This window comes from Chrysochloris asiatica, unplaced genomic scaffold, assembly GCF_000296735.1.
Source record: "Chrysochloris asiatica unplaced genomic scaffold, ChrAsi1.0 scaffold00002, whole genome shotgun sequence".
Taxonomy (NCBI): Eukaryota; Metazoa; Chordata; class Mammalia; order Afrosoricida; family Chrysochloridae; genus Chrysochloris; species Chrysochloris asiatica.
The window spans coordinates 7,608,109-7,627,255 of NW_006408520.1; the positions used below are offsets into that span (position 1 = coordinate 7,608,109).

Here is a 19,147-nt window from a genome sequence, read left to right on the forward strand (position 1 = left end):
CAGTGTTTCTCTGCTATTCATAGAGTTTTCAGTGACTAGTGATTCGGAAGTAGTTTGTCACTCTTTCTTCCTAGTCTGTCTTTGTTTGGAAGCTCATCTGAAACCTGTCCACCATGGGTGACCCTGCTGGTTATTTAAAATATCGGTGGCAGAGCCCTCATAATCACAGCAACTCAAACCACCACAGCACGACAGACAGACGAGTGGTGGCCGTTTGGTTTTATGTCTATACTGTCTCTTTAAATTTCGATAAATCTTGATACAATCCTGATATAATCAAGATACAATCAAGATTATATCATAATTTCTCTTTGACTTGCTTTTTCATTTCTTAATGTTGTAAAGTAAGGATATTAAATCTTTGTCATATATTTGTATTATAAACATTCCTGTCAGTCTGTCCTTTGCCATTTACCCAGCAATCTTTTTAATATATAGTTCTTTTAACTTGAATGTTATAACACTTGTCAGTCTTTTCCTATATCTCTTAATGCTTCATTTCATTAAGCATTTGGAAAAGCTTTCTCAGTCCAAATTTATTTTTAAAATGTACTCTAATAATTTCCTTCTAATCCTTTTATAATTTTCTAATTGTACTTTTCTTTAAATGGGTTGGAATATATTATTGTGGTATACAGTATGAGTTGCAAATTTTTTGTCATATACTCTTTAACATTGCCATCTTTACCCAATAATTTGAAATGCTACCTTTCTTGTATCTTAAATTCATTACTTGGGCTTTTTTTTTAGGCTGCTGAGAACAGATACCTTTTGGAAGATAAGAGCCAAGGGAAGAGAGACACATAGGGCAGAATCTAGAAGGGGTCCAAATGCTGAGTCATTCTATCTCGTGGAATCATACATCACTTCCTGCAGGTCACTATGTACAACAATATACAGAGCATTACCAACCAGCTTTGGTAGCATAGTGATTACGAATCGGCCTGTGAACCTTAAGGTCGGCAGTTCGAAACGACCAGCTGTTCTGCGGAAGAAAGATGAGGCTTTCCGCTCCGGTAAAGATTTATAGCCTTGGAAACCCTGTACAGGAATCAACTCGACAGCACTTAATAACAACAAACTCACCTAAGCCTTTGTTGTCCAGAGTTTCTTTTGGGGTCAAACCAATGCCTTTAGTCTCCTCTGGAGGTCAGAACTGATACATTGTGGCTCGAAACCTTCATTATAAATCATTATATTATTAGACTAGTTGGTGACCAAATTCCTAGCAAAGTCATCCTTATCATGAGGACACTCCAGGGGTCTAGTGATCACTTTCCAGTAGTGAGCACAAATGCAAGACTTCTTTTTGGTAAGGTTAATTCTTCACTACACACTCAGCACGAGATAAATGAGCATATTTTCCAGTTGACTCTATGGTTTGAAATAGTCAGATAATGAAGAATTTGTTTTTCCCTGAAGACATGATAGAATTAGTTTTAAACATTTGAATCTGCTGTCTTTTAAACTTCTTTTTCCATTTCCACTGTGATTATTGTCTTTGGTGTAGGTTCATAAATACCGGTTGTTTGTACATCAGACGTTCCTAACACGAGATTGCCTGGTTTGTACAATGGTTTGTAATAACAGACAGATATGCTATTTTGAGACACATATCACATTATTATTGTATTATTATGTTAAGGATGTTTCAGTGTACGTTGAAGTGTTCCTTTAATGTTTTTATGCATTAGGAAGGTATACGATATTCTAAGATAAACATTTGACTAACAGGTTAGATAAGAACCATACTCAGGTGTTCTGACTTACATACAAATTCAGCTTAAAGACAGATGTATTAACAGAATTTGTAAGCCATTTGTGTTTACACAAAATAACTTCTCATAGTGTATATAATTATAAATATTCATAGTAGAGGAGAGATTAAATGAATCATGGAATAGCCATGGGAAGGTAACCTGTAGCTATTAAAGTATATGTATAGTTTTTAATGATGTGAGAAGGTGGTGGTGGTAGTGTGCCGTGGAGTAGTCAGTTCTGTTTCATAGTGACCTTGTACAGAGTTTCCAGGGCTGTGTAGTTTTGAACTGCTGACCTTGAGGTTAGCAGCCCAATTCATAACCGTTACACTACCAGAGCTCCTTATGTGAGAAGGTACTACTGCTAAATTAGTCAATACTGTCTAATAGTTTGCTCTTAATGTGATAAGTTTAAATTTATATCTGTGTGTGTATGCGCTAGTAATACTAATCTAATTATATAAATTATTTGTTAAGTGCCATCGAGTAAGTTATGACCCATAGTGACCCTGAACAGGGTTTCTGAGGCATAGGAAGAGAATAATTCTGAATGTTAAGAGTAAGCTCTTGGATGAGATTACAGGTTATTTGTATTTTTCACATATGTATTTTTTTTTTTAAGTATTTAGGATCTGATGATAATATTCATCAAATAAAAATTATGCCTATTTGTTTGTGGTATGACTCAGACAGACACTAGAGGTGACAAAGTCACAATCCTATTCGAGTTTATTGTTGGTTCGATGTAGCTACTAAGTATAAGATTAAGGTAACAGCAAAAATACTGTTCAGAAGACAGTTTCAGATTATAAAAGTAATACACAGTGGTTATAAAAAACTGAATTGTGTTCAAAGCACTAACCAAAATTTCCTTTCATGGTTTTCTCTCTTAAAAAAAAAAAACCCACAAATAACTTCATGTTATATATACTTTTCTGCAGTTTGATTTTTTTCTTTAATCATATTCTTCCCTTAACTTGAAGACCATTTTTTTCTAAATATGAGTAAGATTATGAGAAATAGAAATTAGAATAAGATCACAGTGGTAAATTTGCCTTTGTTGACACTACTTCATTATGAAATCCATGATTGAAAATGGGTCCTCTTCAAAATAGGGAAACTTAATAATTATGAAATAGAATTCAGACCTTTTTTACCTTCAAATCCTTTATTTATATTTGTTTTTTTGTTTTTTTTGTCTTTGAATTTTGGCATCATATTTTTATTATATGATAGGCACAGGTTCAATATCAGCAGCAGCATGAGCAACAGAAAAAAGATTTAGAAATCCTTCACCAAAGAAACATCAACCAGCTGCAAAACAGACTGTCTGAGTTAGAAGCGTCTAATAAAGATCTAACTGAAAGGAAATATAAAGGAGACTCCACTATCAGAGAACTTAAAGCAAAACTTTCTGGAGTTGAAGAGGTACTCAGTGATGGATTTTTGGTTTTTTATTAGTTTAAATCTTAATGTTTTGATTTGATCAAAGTTACTTTATTGCTTGTATGAGTGGTCTTTTCCTGGATGCAAACCATCCAAGAATTTCTTGTGTGTTAGATAATCAAACAGTGTAGAGAAAATTGAGAAATTGAAATCTGATAAAAAGCCTACTTCAAAACAGAAATTTGAGTCTTGAGCAGCAACTAATTGGCACAGCCCTCAGATTTTCAGTGTCTATATCTTATAGGGTATTCGGTATTAACCAAGCAGGTTCATCCCCTTAGCCTACTCAGCGTATCAGCCATCCATATGAAGTTTAGTGTCCAGTGATAATTCTAACACTTACTTAGCAGTTGATACGTAACAAGCACTGTTTTAAGGGCTTTACATATATGAACTCATGTAATTGTTCCAACAGTTCTTTAAGGTAAGTACTATTATTAATCACATTTCACAGATGATAGAACTAAGTAAAGCACATGGAGGTTAAATAACTTGCTCAAGATCATATAGTCAGTGACAGAGCAAGAATTAAAATTTATCTTTCATTTGCTTGTCATAAGTACTATCTTGCTCTCTTAGGTCAAAGAGGAATTTTTTTTTAATTTTGCTATAGTGGTATTTCTGGATGCTATCTCTGCAAAAGATGTTTTATGGTAGTATGATCACTTGATGCTTTGGCATGGTAGTGATAGATTCCTCCCTAGCAATATTGTTAGTTGCTACCAAGTAGGTTTTATTATACTTTATGTATGTTGCTGTTGATTGTCAGGGAGTCCGTTCCAACTTAAAGTAATTCTGAATAGGGTTTCCAAGGAATGGCTGATGGGTTGGAATCAATGACCTTGTGTCTTGCAGTCCAGTGCTTATCCTATAGTGTCATACCAGGGCTCCCTTTATGTATAAATAGAAGGAAACATTGCCCTGTTATGTGTATCAGCCTCATGATCCTTTGATATGTTTGAGCTCCATTTGGCTATTGTGTCCTTCAGTCTATTTGAGGTTTTCCTGATTCTCAGATAGATTTTTTTTACTGACCCTCTACCAAACATCATGTCTTTTTCTAGCAGTTGGTCTTTCCTGATGACAGTATTTTTGTATGGTTTTTCAGAAAAAAATATTTATGTAGATTTTGTTATCATATTTAAATACATTCACTAGCACTGTTTGTTGCTCACAAGACTTCTGCACAACTCCTGGTGGTGCAGTGAGTTAATCATTGGCTGCTAACCACAAGGTCAGTGCTTTAAACCTACCAGCCGCTCTGTGGGAGACAGATGAGGCTGTCTGCTCCAATAAAGATTCAGAGTCTTGGAAACGCTATTTAGGGTTGCTATGAGTTGGAATCACCTCGATGGCCTTGGGTATGGTTTTGTTTTTTCTGGTATTATATGTTCAAGTCCTCATAACATAGATATCCTTTGTTATTCCTTCCAACCCTTCAGTCTACATAACATTTGGTAGTCTAAATGCTTTATTATAATGATGATTTCTTCTGTCTTAGCCCTGAACCTGGCCAGTATATAAACAGAGTACTTGGTTGTTTTAATTTTCATGTAATCTAACCAAAGTATTATGTTTGTATAAGACTCATGTCAGTTTGTGAGTTTGGGAACTTGGTTTAATTTAAGACATTGTTATTAGTTGCCACTGATTTGATTCTAACGTAGGCAGTCGTGTGTGTGCAGAGTAAAACTGTGTAGTGTTTCAAGGCCGTGCCCTTTCAGATGTCCATCACTTGGCCTGTGTTCTGAGGTGCCGCTGTGTAATTAAAATCGCATCTAGTCAGCTAGGAATCAAATACTTTGCCATTTGTACCATCAGGGTGTCAAGGCATTTGTGCCTTACAAATAGTAATTGTTTCCATTTATAGCTTATTACTGTTATGTGCCAGGCAATATGCTAAGCAATTTTTATAAGAGTTTTCATGAATTATATATTTTCATTCCTATTTTGTAGATGAGCTGAGATTTAGGGAGAGTAATTCCCAAGATTACAATTAGTGTAAGAGCCAGAATTTGGGTTAAAGTCAGTGTGACTTCAAAAGCCATTCTTAGAGTATTTTAAAATATATTTTAGAGTTTTGTTCCAAGCTATCTAGGAATACTACTTACTGGATTTTTTTGTACTAGCAGCATTTGGGTTAGTATTAGCTGGTTGAAAAGTGATATATTCTAGAAATATGAAAAAATCTAGTTTTAATTAGCAGTTATTCTTTGTTTGGAGTCCTGGTGTGTGGCGTTGTAGGATAAGCACTGGACTACTAGCCTCAAAGTTGGCATTTCAAACCCACTAGCCACGCCTCAGAAATCCTATACAGGGTTGCTGTTTAAAAAGTGAATCAAAAGGAAATCTAGAAATGATACCATATTTATTGGCATGAAAAGATATTTGCAATACATGCGGGCTTCCAGACTTTCATGGAAAAAAATCCCTTTGTTTTCTAATTCCATTTTTCTATGAATTTTTGAAGCCCTCTCGTGTATTACATTGACTCCTGGTGTGGCGCTAAGGGCTAATGCGCTGGACTGAAAAGTCACTTTCAACCACAAGGTTGATAGTTCAAGCTCACCAGCTGCTCCTTGGACCCTACACAGGGTCACTATGCATAGGAACCAACGGCACTTAACAACAGCATGTATTATATGAAGAAAGTAAATTATAAAACTGTGAATCTATTTAGAGAAAAAAATTGGTGTATATAAGTAACAGAAAAATAATTGGCTGACTCTAGGTCATGGTTACTGTTCAGAATCTGTTGGGAGCTTGTGAAAGTTCTCAGGCCTATGCCATAACCTACACTAATTGAATAACAATCTCTTGGGGAACCAGACATTAGTAATTCTGAAAGTTTCCCAGGTGATTCCAATTTGCAGAGTTTGAGAAGCAGTGCTAAAATAGTGGCATGATAGGGCTTTTAAAAACTTGATTTGTGACTCACTTGTATTTTGAAACTTATTATAATAAAGTGTCAATTTAATTCCATTTTTCCACAAACTTTTTGAAGCGCCCTCATATTAGACTTTAAAATTGTTACTGACATTGTTTCATATTTTAAACAGCTTAATTATACATAAGATTACCAGCCAGTATCCTTTTTTCGTAATATATCATTTCAGCATTTTTTTTTTTTTTTTTTTTTGTATCTCTAGGAGCTTCAGCGTGCTAAACAAGAAGTCCTCTCTTTACGTAGAGAGAATTCTACCTTAGATGCTGAATGCCATGAGAAAGAAAAGCATATTAATCAGCTACAAACAAAAGTGGCTGTTTTAGAACAGGAAATCAAGGATAAGGACCAGCTTGTTTTAAGAACAAAAGAAGCATTTGATACAATCCAGGAACAAAAGGTCTTCTTTAAGATTTATGATCTTAAATGATCAATTTACAACTGTTTATTTTCTTCAACAAACACAAATTCCCAATTATTCATGTTTTTAAATTTTTTTATCAGGTGGCTTTAGAAGAAAAGGGAGAGAAAAGTCAGGTGCAACTAGAGAAACTAGAAGCGACAATAAAATCATTATCAGCGGAACTTCTTAAGGTTTGTTTTTAAAAATATTTTAATAGATTAATATTTCATTGGATTATGTTGAGGTATACATATGAAGCTGTTTTGTAGGCAAATGAAATTATCAAGAAGCTACAAGGGGACCTGAAAACTTTAATGGGTAAATTGAAACTCAAGAATACTGTTACTATTCAGCAAGAAAAACTCTTGGCTGAGAAGGAAGAAAAATTGCAAAAGGAACAAAAGGAATTACAAGATGTTGGACAGTCTCTCCGGATTAAAGAGCAAGAGGTATTTAATATTTTTTGTGTGTTTTTTGTTTACAAAGTATATTTTTTTGATTTCTGCTTTAAGTTACAGAATGCATGATCTGTGTTTTAATAAAAGATTATGTGATTAAATTCAACAGAAGTTAATAACCTATTTGAGTTTTAAAGTTATGACTTGAATACATTTGCATATATATGCATATCTACATATGCATAAGGAAATCTGGTAGCGTAGTGGTTATAAATCGGGCTGCAAACCTCAAGGTCAGCAGTTTGAAACTACTAGCTGTTCCACGAGAGAAAGATGAGGCTTTCTGCTCCCTAAAGATTTACAGCCTTGGAAACATTATACAGGGTTGTTATGAGTCAAAATCGACTCCATGGCATAACCACCACCACATATGCGTACATTATTTTATTAACATATTTGAACTAATTTCTTTATTTTCATTTAATAACTAGTAGTCAATTAATAATAATTAGTTTCTTTAGTTTTTATTTTAGCCTTTATTGTATTTGATTTATTGTGAGGATTAACATATTTCAGGTATGCAGATTACAAGAACAATTAGAAGCTGCAGTTCAAAAACTTGAAGAAAGCAAACAGATTCTGAAAAATAATGAAAAGTGTAAGTATGCTAAAGTTTATGTAAATGAGGTTTTAGTTTCATTTCAAACCTGAAAATGTTTATTTGAATTCATAAAAGTCTCTAGGTAAATATTTACTATATACAAATAACCTTTGCTTTAAATATATTGTCTTAATGTCTTAGCTATAGTAAACTGTTATCATCTGCCTTATAGTAAACATTTATTATTCTAAAGAAAACCATATCCTTTGTGTCCATAACCCAAACTTAAAAGTATAAAAATATTGGCATCATGACAAACAGCTAATATGTATTGTTTTTTAGTGACATTGTTATGCCCAGAATTCAGGGTCCCCAAAGACCACCCAGGAGCCGTGTACCGATGCAAATACATAAGGGTTGTTTAATCAAGCTCGAGCCAGGTCTCTAACCTTATCCGACATTTCGGAATAGGGAAAGAGCCCCGAATTCATTGTCTGCAGGGTTTTTATAGAATTTTCAAACAGCTCAGGTTTCTCAGCTTTACAATCTTTGGATTGGTTAACAATTGGCAAACTATGAGATGTTACAGTTTAATTGGTCAGGACTGGTGGTCTTTGTTCTTAGGCTAGGGTAAAGGAAAACATCTGGCCTCTGGCCTTGAGCTGCCTGGCTATTTATACATATATCATATTCTTGGAGCTAGAGTACGTGTTCAGGCTAATGTACAGAATGGAGATTGACCTTGCCTCTGGAGGGAACTAATAACTGAGGCCTTGTCTATTTAAAATGCTTTCCTGAGCCTGACTAGAGTTTAGTCAAGCAGTTTCTAGGTAGGCAAAATCAGTTTGGTCCTTACAACATAAGGTTAAGGTAGTTTTAAAATCTCAATTCAGTTTTTTTTTTTTAAAGTTTTTAATGTGAATTGGGTGATAGTTTACATGGGAGAACATCAGCTTTATATTCATCCTATCATATTTCATTTCATTGCAATGATTACAGTCCTCTCCATGAATCATCAAGCAACCAAAGGGTGTACCCTACAAGCCTGTCCCTGGCTGTCAGCACACAGCCCCTCTTCCTCCCTGAGTCCAAAGTCCCAGCCACTCCATCTCTCCAAGTCATCGTCTCTACCTCCATCTCTGGGAGGGATCCCTGCTTCTGTGGATAAGGTCCCACACTCTGCTTTTCTCCCTTGATGGCCCCAGGGTCCTCCACTCCTGGACTGCAAAATAACCACGCCCCTCTTTTTGTTACAAAACATCTACCTTTACATTTACAACTCTCACAGTCAGTCCTGATAGCAATTGTCCACTATTGAACCACAAGAGTCTTATTCCCATCTCCTTTCACCAGCCCCGTCCAGGCAGGTTAAATGTTTAAAGTGATTATAAAAATCAAAATGGTAAAATAAAATCCTAATGTGTTTTTCTTTTTAGTAATCACGTGGCTAAATAAAGAACTAAATGAAAACCAACTAGTGAGAAAGCAAGATGCATTGGTACCTTCTACCACTCCACCTATACATTCTAGCAGTAACACAATCAGAAGTGGAATTTCTCCTAACCTTAATGTGGTAAGATTCAAATTAAGATGTGAGTGGCTCATTCAATATGCTAAAACAGAAGTATTCCCAGAGTGTTAAGAAATCTGCATAACTTAAGGTGTGGGTACTAGTATAAGTCGGATTCTACAATTATCACTTAGTGTATAAGTTGCTACTAGAAATGGGATGTAGCCATATTGTACTTGCTCTTAACAAAGAGGCTGTACTTATGAAGACACTTTTTTGTAAGCCTATTTAATGGATATTGAAATCATTTAGTACTAATTAATGTACTGCCAGATATGCTGAAAAACTTTAAACATATATAAGCATTCAGGAGACTTCAGGAATATTTGGGGATTCAAGGAAGGAACCTAAACTGAATGCTCTCAGAAGAAGAATGTTGGGAACCCTGTTGGCATGTTTGTGGCTTCTAGTATCAGGTGGTGATGGTGGTGGTGATTATGTGCCGTGGAGTTGGTTTCAACTCATAGTGACCCTGTATAGGGTTTCCAAGGCTGTAAATCTTTACGGGAGCAGAAAGCCTCATTTTTCTCCTGTGGAGCCCAGGTAGTTTTGAACTACTGACCTTGAGATTAGCAGCCTGACTCGTACTCACTATGCTACCAAAACTCCTTCTAGAATCTGATAGGAAAGGATTATGAGATACAGGCTTTCTAGTTGTCGCTTCTCGGCCTCCTGCTTTTAGTAAATAAGAGAACGAGAAAAGCAATTCCTTAATTCATCCGGGAACTAGCCTGACATTTGAAACTAGGCCTTGCTGTTTTCCTCTTGAACATCAACATTTTCACAGAACATCAACATCAAGCAAGGCCATTCTGTGACTGATGGATCAAGATATAAATAAAACTTCATAATCATGTCTAAACACATGCCAAACCACAAAAAATAATGAAGTATCCTTCTATCCTGGCTAATATAATGACTCTGCCTCTTTAATAATTTCAGCTTTGTCTTTAATAACATTCCTTTCACCTAAAGATTAATTAAGATATCCAGTCAGAAAATTATCACCACTGCCTAACAGCATCCAATCCAGAGCAAAGTCCCCCTGCCTAAATCACTGGAGTTCTGGTGTGGTGCTGTGGGTTAATGGGCTAGATTGCAAAGTAGGTTTGAACTGCAAGATCAGCAGTTCAAGCTCACCACCCATTCCTCGGAAACCCTGTACAGGGTCACTATGGGTCAGAAGACTCTTTAACAACAACAACCTAAATCATTAACATGAACCTAAATTCTGTAATTCACTTTTAACACCCACTTATTGAGATACCCCAACTTCCCCGTGTTGTGTAGGCATCCTCGTTTCAAGGAGCAATAATGCCAGTTTGTTCACCTACAGGTGAGTTCCTGGTAGTCTTTGACTGGAGGGCATTGACAGAGGGTTTAAAATTCAAATGCCTAATTGAATGTTTAGTAAATCAGGTAGCACCAGATGTCTAAAGAAGGATTGTTTTAAATTTTAAAAAAGTTCTTGGAACTGAATTGTAAACTTGATAACACTTGACACGTTTAACTTTTGTGATAAGTAGCAGAACAAACTGTATATTTACCATGTGCCACCGATGTGTATAGTTGCCTATCAACATTTGTGTTTAAATTGGCCTTTTATAAAAATGAACTTTGTTCTATGACATTGGCTCTTACTGATGTCTTTATATTGAAAATTAAGTGGCAAAGCAAATCATTGTCTCAACTAGATCTATTTTTTACTCCGTCTGGCAGAAAACCATTTCATTTCTGATTGGCCTCTTTATCTTTGATTCTCCCTAACCTCATTTTAGGAATAAAAGGCCTAGAGGAAGCAATGACAGTTCAGAGGCCTTTAATTCATTTCAAAGGCAGACACAGTGATTTGTTTTCTCTAAGCTTGCCCAGACACTGAAAAGCCTACTAGGCCAAAAGCATCCCAGTCTTATGCTATATACTAAACTAAGGTTTTATTGTGTCATGACAGATAAAATTGGCTGCTGAGTGTTATTAACTATTGATGCCTTTGTTGTTGTTGTTGTTGTGTGCCATCGAGTCGGTTCCGACCCTTAGCGACCCGGTACAGGGTTTCCGAGGCTGTAAATCTTTACGGGAGTAGAAAGCCTCATCTTTCTCCCGCGGAGCAGCTGGTAGTTTCGAACCGCTGACCTTAAGGTTCGCAGCCCGATTCGTAACCACTACGCTACCAGAGCTCCTTATTGATGCCTTTAGGATCAACAAATACTGATTAGAACTGATTTCTCATCTTTCTTCTTTTTTTGTTTTCATTTTTAGGTTGATGGTAGACTGACTTACCCATCTTGTGGTTATCCTGTGTCCTCTGCATTTGTATTTCAGAATACCTTTCCACATCCAATATCTGCCAAAAATGCCATCCATCCAGGTTCAGGACCAAAGGTAGTCAAATTACTAATGCTCTTTTTTTGAAAAATATAACAAATTGTTCATGTATAAAAAATACTTTCAACGTTATTAAAAAAATTCATCTATTTTTTTATTTGCTGCTATGTATTAGATAACAATTAAATAGATACATTATTGAGTATTCATCTTTAGTGAATATTATTGACCAGTAGATATGCTTACAGGAAATATAATAATGTACTGCATATCATTTTTTGTTGTTAAGTGCCATTGAGTTGGTTCCAACTCAGTAATCCTGTATAGGGTTTCCAAGGAGCAACTGGTGAGTTTGAATCACCGACTTTGTGGCTCAAATCCACCTTGAAGTCCAGTGCTTTATCCTACAGAGCCATATCAGGACTCCAATTTGTGAGAAACTGAACATTAAACTACCTAACCTTACTTATTTCCACTTAGCCTCTCCATTTTTGTCATTGCTTTACCTTTTTTCCTCTTTTTTGTCGCTCATACAACTGTCAAACCTACCTAGGAATACTGGCTTACTATACTATGGTGACATTTTTAGACTGCATGGCCAATATTGAGAAGTCTGGTTAGGCAGTTTTATAGCAAATTCTAAAATGTAGTCAGGTAACAGGGAGCTTTGGTAGCATACTGGTTACGAATTGGGCTGCGAACCTCAGGGTCAGCAGTTCAAAACTACCAGCTGTTCCACAGGAGAAAGATGAGGCTTTCTGCTCCCGTAAAGATTTACAGCCTCGGAAACCCTGTACAGGGTCGCTATGAGTTGGACCCGACTCCATGGCACATTACAAGAACAGTCAGGTAACAGTCTCTAAAATATCATGCTACAAGTCGCTCCAGCTCTGGATACATTTTTTAAGGCATTTTTCTATTCGTTTTAATTCTTTATCATCATTATCATTACTGATGTCTTAGATTTTTATTTTGTTTTTAACAGTTAATTTATGGTTTTACTACTCTCCCCACACTAGTCACTGATCTTTCTTTTATTCCCAACTTCAGGTACATATTGTTGCTTTTGTTTTGTTTTGCTAAATTGTGGAGACAAATACTTTTTAAAATAATATTTTAGTAAAAAATAAAATTTAAGACTTTAAAATTAGTTTTATAAACTCTACCAAATTAGTTCTTGGCTACTGTAAGAATCAGTTGGCTATTAAGTTGCTTACGCAAGTACTTCTTTTTAGTCAGACCTTTATAGTGAAAAAAACCAAAATATTTGGAACTTGAACCTCCAATACATGTATATTTATTTATTCATGAATTATATGTCTATATTGCTGAGCTATACTATATTTCGTGCAGTATAGATTGTTGTTGTTGTTATGTGCCATAGAGTCGGTTCCGGCTCATAGTGACCCTGTACAGGGTTTCCAAGTCTGTAAATCTTTATTGGAGTAGAAAGCCTCTTTCTCCCACAGAATAGCTGGCAGTTTCGAACTGCTGACTGTGAGATTAGCAACCCGATTCATAACCACTATGCAGTATAGATTGTTGTTGTTGTTAGGTGCCATCAAGTTGGTACCAACTCATAGCGACCTTATGTACAGTAGAACGAAACACACAGCCTGCCCGATCCTGGGCCAGCCTCACTACTGTTGCCACGCTGAGTCCATCGATGCTGCTCCTTAGCCAGTGCATGTCATTGGGGCTCTTCCTGTTTTTCTCTGACCCTCCACATTACCAAACATGATATCCTTCTCCAGCGACTGGTCCCTCCTAACAATATGTCCAAAGTATAAGAGACGAGGTTTGGCCATCTTGGCCTCCAAGGAGCACTCTGGCTGCACTTCTTCCAAAACGGATCTATTGGTTCTTTTGGCAGTCCATGACACCTTCAATATTCTCCTCAAACACCATAACTCAAAGGCATCATTTCTTCTATGATCTTCCTTATTACACTGTCCACCTTTCGCATGCATATGAGGTTATTGAAAATACCATGGCTTGGGTTAGGCGCACCTCAGTTCTCAAGCTGACGTCTTTGCTCTTCAATACTTTAAAAAGGTCTTGTGCAGCAGATTTACCTAATGCAATACGTCGTTTGATTTCTTGACTGCTGCTTTCATGAGTGTTGATAGTTGATCCAAGAAGAATGAAGTTCTTGACAATTAGTGGTTAAGAAAGTGTGTTTGGTGTTTGGATCTTATGGTTTAAACCCTGCCACTAACAGTGTAATAGTGGACAAGCCACTACAAAACAAGCAAAAACAAATAGCATCCTGATAATAACTCTCTGTTCTTCAGTGTTCCCATTTGTAAAATGGATTCTTGTGAGGGTTAAATGAGTCAATGCATTTCCTAGAATAGTACCTTGATAGCTGGTAAGTGCTCCCTAAATGGCATCATTAATAATAAACTGTGTTCAGAATTAGAAATTACAGCCTCAGAAACCCTACACAGGGTCACTATGAATTGGAACTGACTCTGCGGCATACAACCACCACCACCACCACTGTTGTGGTAATGTAGGATAAGCACGGTCAGCAGTTCAAACCCACCAGCTGCTCTCAAAATCCCTATACGTTGAAAATGATTTAAAAAACCAAGAGTTCTCAGAATTGTATTGGGGTAAATGAATGCAGCTTAAAAGTACTTGGTTACTTTTAATAGTGTAACACTTATATGAATATATTAATGCTTATATTTTTCAATCACTGTGTTTCAAAATAATTAAGAGGAGTCCTGGTATGGCTCTGTGGGTTAATGCGCTGAACTGCAAAGTCATTAGTACTACAAGGTCAGTGGTTCAAGCTCACCAGCCGCTCCTTGGAAACCCTATACAGGGTCACTATGGGTCGGAACTGACACGATGGTATTTAACAACAGTCTTCTTGCTCGTAACCAAGGAACTTGCTTGTATGACAAGGAGAAATAGGACTCTTTTTAAAAAAAAAATAAAATGTACTTTGAGTATTAAAAACTAGATTGAACTTAGTTTTCATGGTCTGAATTTCTCAGAATAAATATTTAACTACCCATATCAACGTGGAGTCCTAGTTTAGTGCTGTAAGGTACGTATTGGACTGCTAACCACAAGGTTGGCAGTTCAAACCCACCATCCAATCTTTGAAAACCCTAGATAGGGTTACTGTGAGTCAGAACTGATCTGATGGCACTTAACAACATCAATATGAGGGAGCACTGATGGCGCAGTGATCAAAAGCTTGGCTACTATCTGAAAGGTAGTCGGTTCAAACCCACCAGGCACTTTGTGGCAGAGAGATGTGGCAGTCTGCATCCATAAAGATTTATAGCCTTGGAAACACTGTAGGGCTGCTGTAAGTCAGCACCTGGTATGGAATTTGGTTTTATATCAGTATGGGGCACTCAGTGGTGGTTCAGTGCTAGAATTCTCACCTTTCATACAAGAGACCCAGGGTTGATATCCAGCCATTGCACCTCAAATACTGCCACCTCCCTGCTGTCGGGGAGCTTGCATGTTGCAATGATGCTGAGCAGGCTTCAGCTGAGTTTTCAGACTAAGAAACTAGGAAGAAATGCTTGACTTTGTACTTTTGAAAAAATCAGCCTGTTTTCGGTAATTCAGTTACTTTTCCTCTTTTCACAGGTACAGTTTAACTTGCCGTTTACAAAACCAAATACATCTGTAGAGGTTCAGTCAGGAGCAACTATTAACATACCATGTTTAACTGATAAGGAAAAGTAAGTACTTCCTGAAGATTGTCTTTTTAAACATTTATAGGCTTATGGTGTTGGTTGTGTGCTGAGGAGTCAGTTCCAACTCATAGTGACCCTCCACAGGGTTTCCAGCACCATAAATATTTATGGGAGCAACAAGCCTGTTTTGTTTCAGAGAGCAGTTTGTAGATTCAAACTTCTGACCTTGCGGTTAGCAGCCCAATGCGTAACCCACTGTGCTACCAAGGTTCCATTACAGCAGGGGTTGGGGAACGTCCAGCTCATGGCCTGTAGAAGGCCTGTAGAATCATTTGGTCTGACCCTGCCAAGACAACTGCAGTTCCAGCCAGCACATTAGGGATGAGTTGATTGTTTAACCAAATAAAGCAAGGCTAATTTTTAAATTGATAATTTTGTATGTCCCATGAAGGATGGCTATACCATACCCACTTTATAGGCTTGCAGGTAAATATTTTTTAATTCTTTGTAGTCAATTGCATTTTTAGTGGTGGTTCTGTATGAGTGATTATCTCTGGGAACTCCATTTTTCCCTATTTATTGTTTCCAGTGTTAAATATTCAAAAAACCTTATCCAACCAGCCAGAATTACATGACAAATACGACTAAAAGGCTTTTATATGTACCATAGTAAGTATAATGTCAGTTTGTGACATGTTTTGCCTGCTCAGATGTTTTACAGGGTTTGCATAGTGAAGTTTATGGCTAAAATATGTCATACATGCAAACTTGTCTGAGTATTCTACTTAACGATTTTAATATTTTTATGCTTTATATAAAATTTCATGGTTTAAAGAGCTGTCTGCTGGCACTCATTAGCATGGCTTTTTTTGTATCACTGTCCCATTTAAAATTAGTAGCATATCCCAGAGACTCCTTATGCTAACTCTGTAATGTTTGGTCAGATATGATCGTCTGATTAAACACTATTTGTGAGCCTCCGTTTTGAAAAATGGCCAGAATTTTTGAAGTTCTGAAATGTATGTATTTTTTACTTAATCTCTCATTTGTTCAAGAAGCAGATCTGGAATTCATATACATGGTAGGAAACTATAAAACTGTTTACTCACTGAATTCCGTCATAAACGAAGACCAATTTTACTAGCAGAAAATACGGTGATCTCTATTTGCTATAAAATCAAGCATAATCCTATGTCCATAAAACTTGGGACAGTCAGCTATTTTTTTTCTGTTAGTAACTAGTAACAAGTAACAGTGGCTGTATCAGAGTTAAAGAAAAGATTAAATTAAAATTAAAAAAGCACGCCATTCACCAACTTCATTTTCTGAAAATTGTGAAGCCACCGTTGAATTTGAAGGGTATAATTTTGTTTTGCAAGAACCTTTCACTTCTTATGAGTATACAGTTAAATTTAAAAAGGAATAGTATAATAACAACTGTAGAAATTACATTATTTTTCTAAAATCCAAATGTTCATCTGATCAGAGTTCATTATTACATATTTGCATTTTTGGATAACTTTGAAGCACTATAAAATTTTGAAGAGCAAGTGGTCTGTGGAAAAGGATATCTTATATGATTTTAAACAGAATGACATTGGTTTTTAAGGCATGTATATAAATATTCTTGTCTCATTTCTCACTTATGCTATTACAAATTTATTATAATTGTAGAATTTTCTTTTCCCCACCAGTCCTTATCCCAGCTCTTAGAATTTTTAGTTTGAATCACAATAATGTTCTCTTTACTAAGGAGAAGGGTACTTTGTTTATATATAAATTGTTCGTTAAAGATACCAGTGGAAAATGTGATTTATTTTGAAGTTATATATGTTTATTAAGTATAACTTTATTTTCTTCTACATTAGATAAACCTTTAAAATTAACTACTAAAGAGAAAATATTAAAGTAAGTTATTGTTTTTCTTCTTAAGTGGAGAAAACTTGGGGCTGGAATCCAAATATCTGAAGAAAAGGGAAGATAGCATTCCTTTACGTGGGCTCAGTCAGAATCTATTTAATAATCCAGGTGAGAAGACATTTCTGAAATAGACTTTGTATGTTTTGGCTTACTCGAATGGATAAGGATTTAAGTGAACTCCAATCTTGTTTTTTTTGTTCTCATGTGCAGACCATCAGAAAGATGCCACCTTAGGCACATTACATGCCTCATCAAAACCTGCAGTGCTCCCAGCTACAGCTTCAGCATATTTTCCTGGGCAGTTATCAAACAGTTAATTCAGCTGTCATCTTGATTTCTGTTTAAGTATGAGAAACCCAGGTGGCTATAGTGTGTTAACATCATTTATCAAATACTTCTCAAAAAAGCAAGTTTCAAATTGTCCTTGAGCTACTGTTACATTTTTGGTACTTTATTAAGTGTTGCTGTCATTTATGTAACAAATTTATAGTTGACAGTTGGTAAGATTCTGAGTAAATGACACTTTTTGGTTTGTGAACATGGTGCTGTTTTATAGTATAATAGTTATAAATTTTATAAACTTAATCCTTAGAACTTTAGTACTCAGGAAAGAGTTGATTATTACTTACAAGGGACATTCTAATAATTATGGATATCTGGGTAAATTGAAAACTGCTAAGAAAATAGTATGAAACCAAAGAATGCTATTTTTTTCATTTTTGTTGGTAAAAGTTTTTAATTTGTTACCTGAGAATTAAGAGGGAAACTGATTATCTTTTAAGAGACCTATATTATTGATGATGTTGACATTAAAGGGAAAAGTTTTAAAAAGTATTTTATATGAATGAAATGAATCAAAACCTTTTTGGTGTGTAAATGTTTTCCAACTTTTGCTATTGAATATAAGTATGAAATGGTTTTAGATAGGCTGAGTATAAAAATAACTGGATAATGTGTTGACATGACCAAATCTGACATAAATGCTTTAGTCATTTGAGCTGCTAAGTTATGACTGTAATGTCACTTCTGAAGTCCACCCTTCACCAGTTTTTTTTAGAGTTTTATCAGCTTACCATGCAGAGATCAATCCAATTTTGCTTTAAAATTGTTGTTATACAAAATCTTCACTGTAAGAGTATCATGACTATTTTTTCATAATATCAAAATTTAGATTCATGTTAATGTTTTAATAAAGTAGGCAAATATCTGATAGAAGTTACAGCTGTCTTCCCTTTATATAATATAGCTTCAAGAATTGTTCCTTGGAAAAAATTAGGTCATTTAAAACACATTGACACAAAATCAATCTTAGGGACCCAATTTTTTTTTTTTTTTTGAAACAATCACCCAGTACAGCATAATATTGTCTTAAGATTCTTCAAAATTAATTTTTGTTCGTAAAAAGTTTCTAATACTTGTGATATATGAAGAATTATTTTCAAGTACTTATTACACAGATGACACAGAGACATTTCAAGATAGAAATGACATGCCAACATTATAGGGTTCTACGATAAGAAAAAGAATCTTTGCTAATTTTTTTAAATTTTTTATAAAACCATTATTTTGAGTCTTCTAGAATTTCAAGCTGCCTTAAACAAGGGATTAATTCTAAAATAAATCAGTAACTAATCGGCAGTGGTTTTTTATATACATTTTTTGCCTCATTTCAGATATACTATATTAGTAAGAATATTGGGTTACAATAACTTCAAAGCACTGATTAAAAATCTGCAAAGAAGCCTGTTGGTGATACTAGAATCTGTTTTGTTGTAAATACTATGTTAATATATATATATATATATATAAAAACATTGTGGCAGGGTTAAAAGATGGGGAATGTGACATAAAGGTAGCTCTTCATTTTTCTTTAAACATTACTTTCTGTATTAACACCTGGAAAAGTTTGAATTTCCAAGGTAGCATAGAGGATTGTTTTGTTATCAACTTGCTATCAATATTTCTTATATTAAATGTGTATATACAGAATTCTGAGTGATAATTCTTTGCTCTACCTCTTAAAAAAACTGTTGAAATTGTTTTGCAGTGTAAAATTGTATATGTGTTAATAATCAAAATATTACATTTAATGTATTTCTGAAAACTGTGTGA

At 35.4% G+C, this 19,147-nt stretch overlaps 1 protein-coding gene across 1 annotated transcript in view; it reads left to right on the plus strand.

The window, feature by feature from the left end:
• The window catches only part of SASS6 (spindle assembly 6 homolog (C. elegans)), a 41,214-nt gene extending 23,862 nt beyond the window's left edge, over positions 1–17,352 (plus strand). Inside the window, exons 8-17 of the mRNA XM_006830919.1 lie at positions 2,997–3,188; positions 6,356–6,550; positions 6,655–6,744; positions 6,823–7,002; positions 7,528–7,609; positions 8,989–9,125; positions 11,382–11,504; positions 15,066–15,160; positions 17,049–17,143; positions 17,246–17,352. Coding sequence (XP_006830982.1) covers positions 2,997–3,188; positions 6,356–6,550; positions 6,655–6,744; positions 6,823–7,002; positions 7,528–7,609; positions 8,989–9,125; positions 11,382–11,504; positions 15,066–15,160; positions 17,049–17,143; positions 17,246–17,352 — 1,296 coding nt within the window. The remainder of the gene's footprint in view (positions 1–2,996; positions 3,189–6,355; positions 6,551–6,654; positions 6,745–6,822; positions 7,003–7,527; positions 7,610–8,988; positions 9,126–11,381; positions 11,505–15,065; positions 15,161–17,048; positions 17,144–17,245) is intronic.
• The last annotated feature ends 1,795 nt before the right edge of the window (positions 17,353–19,147 follow it).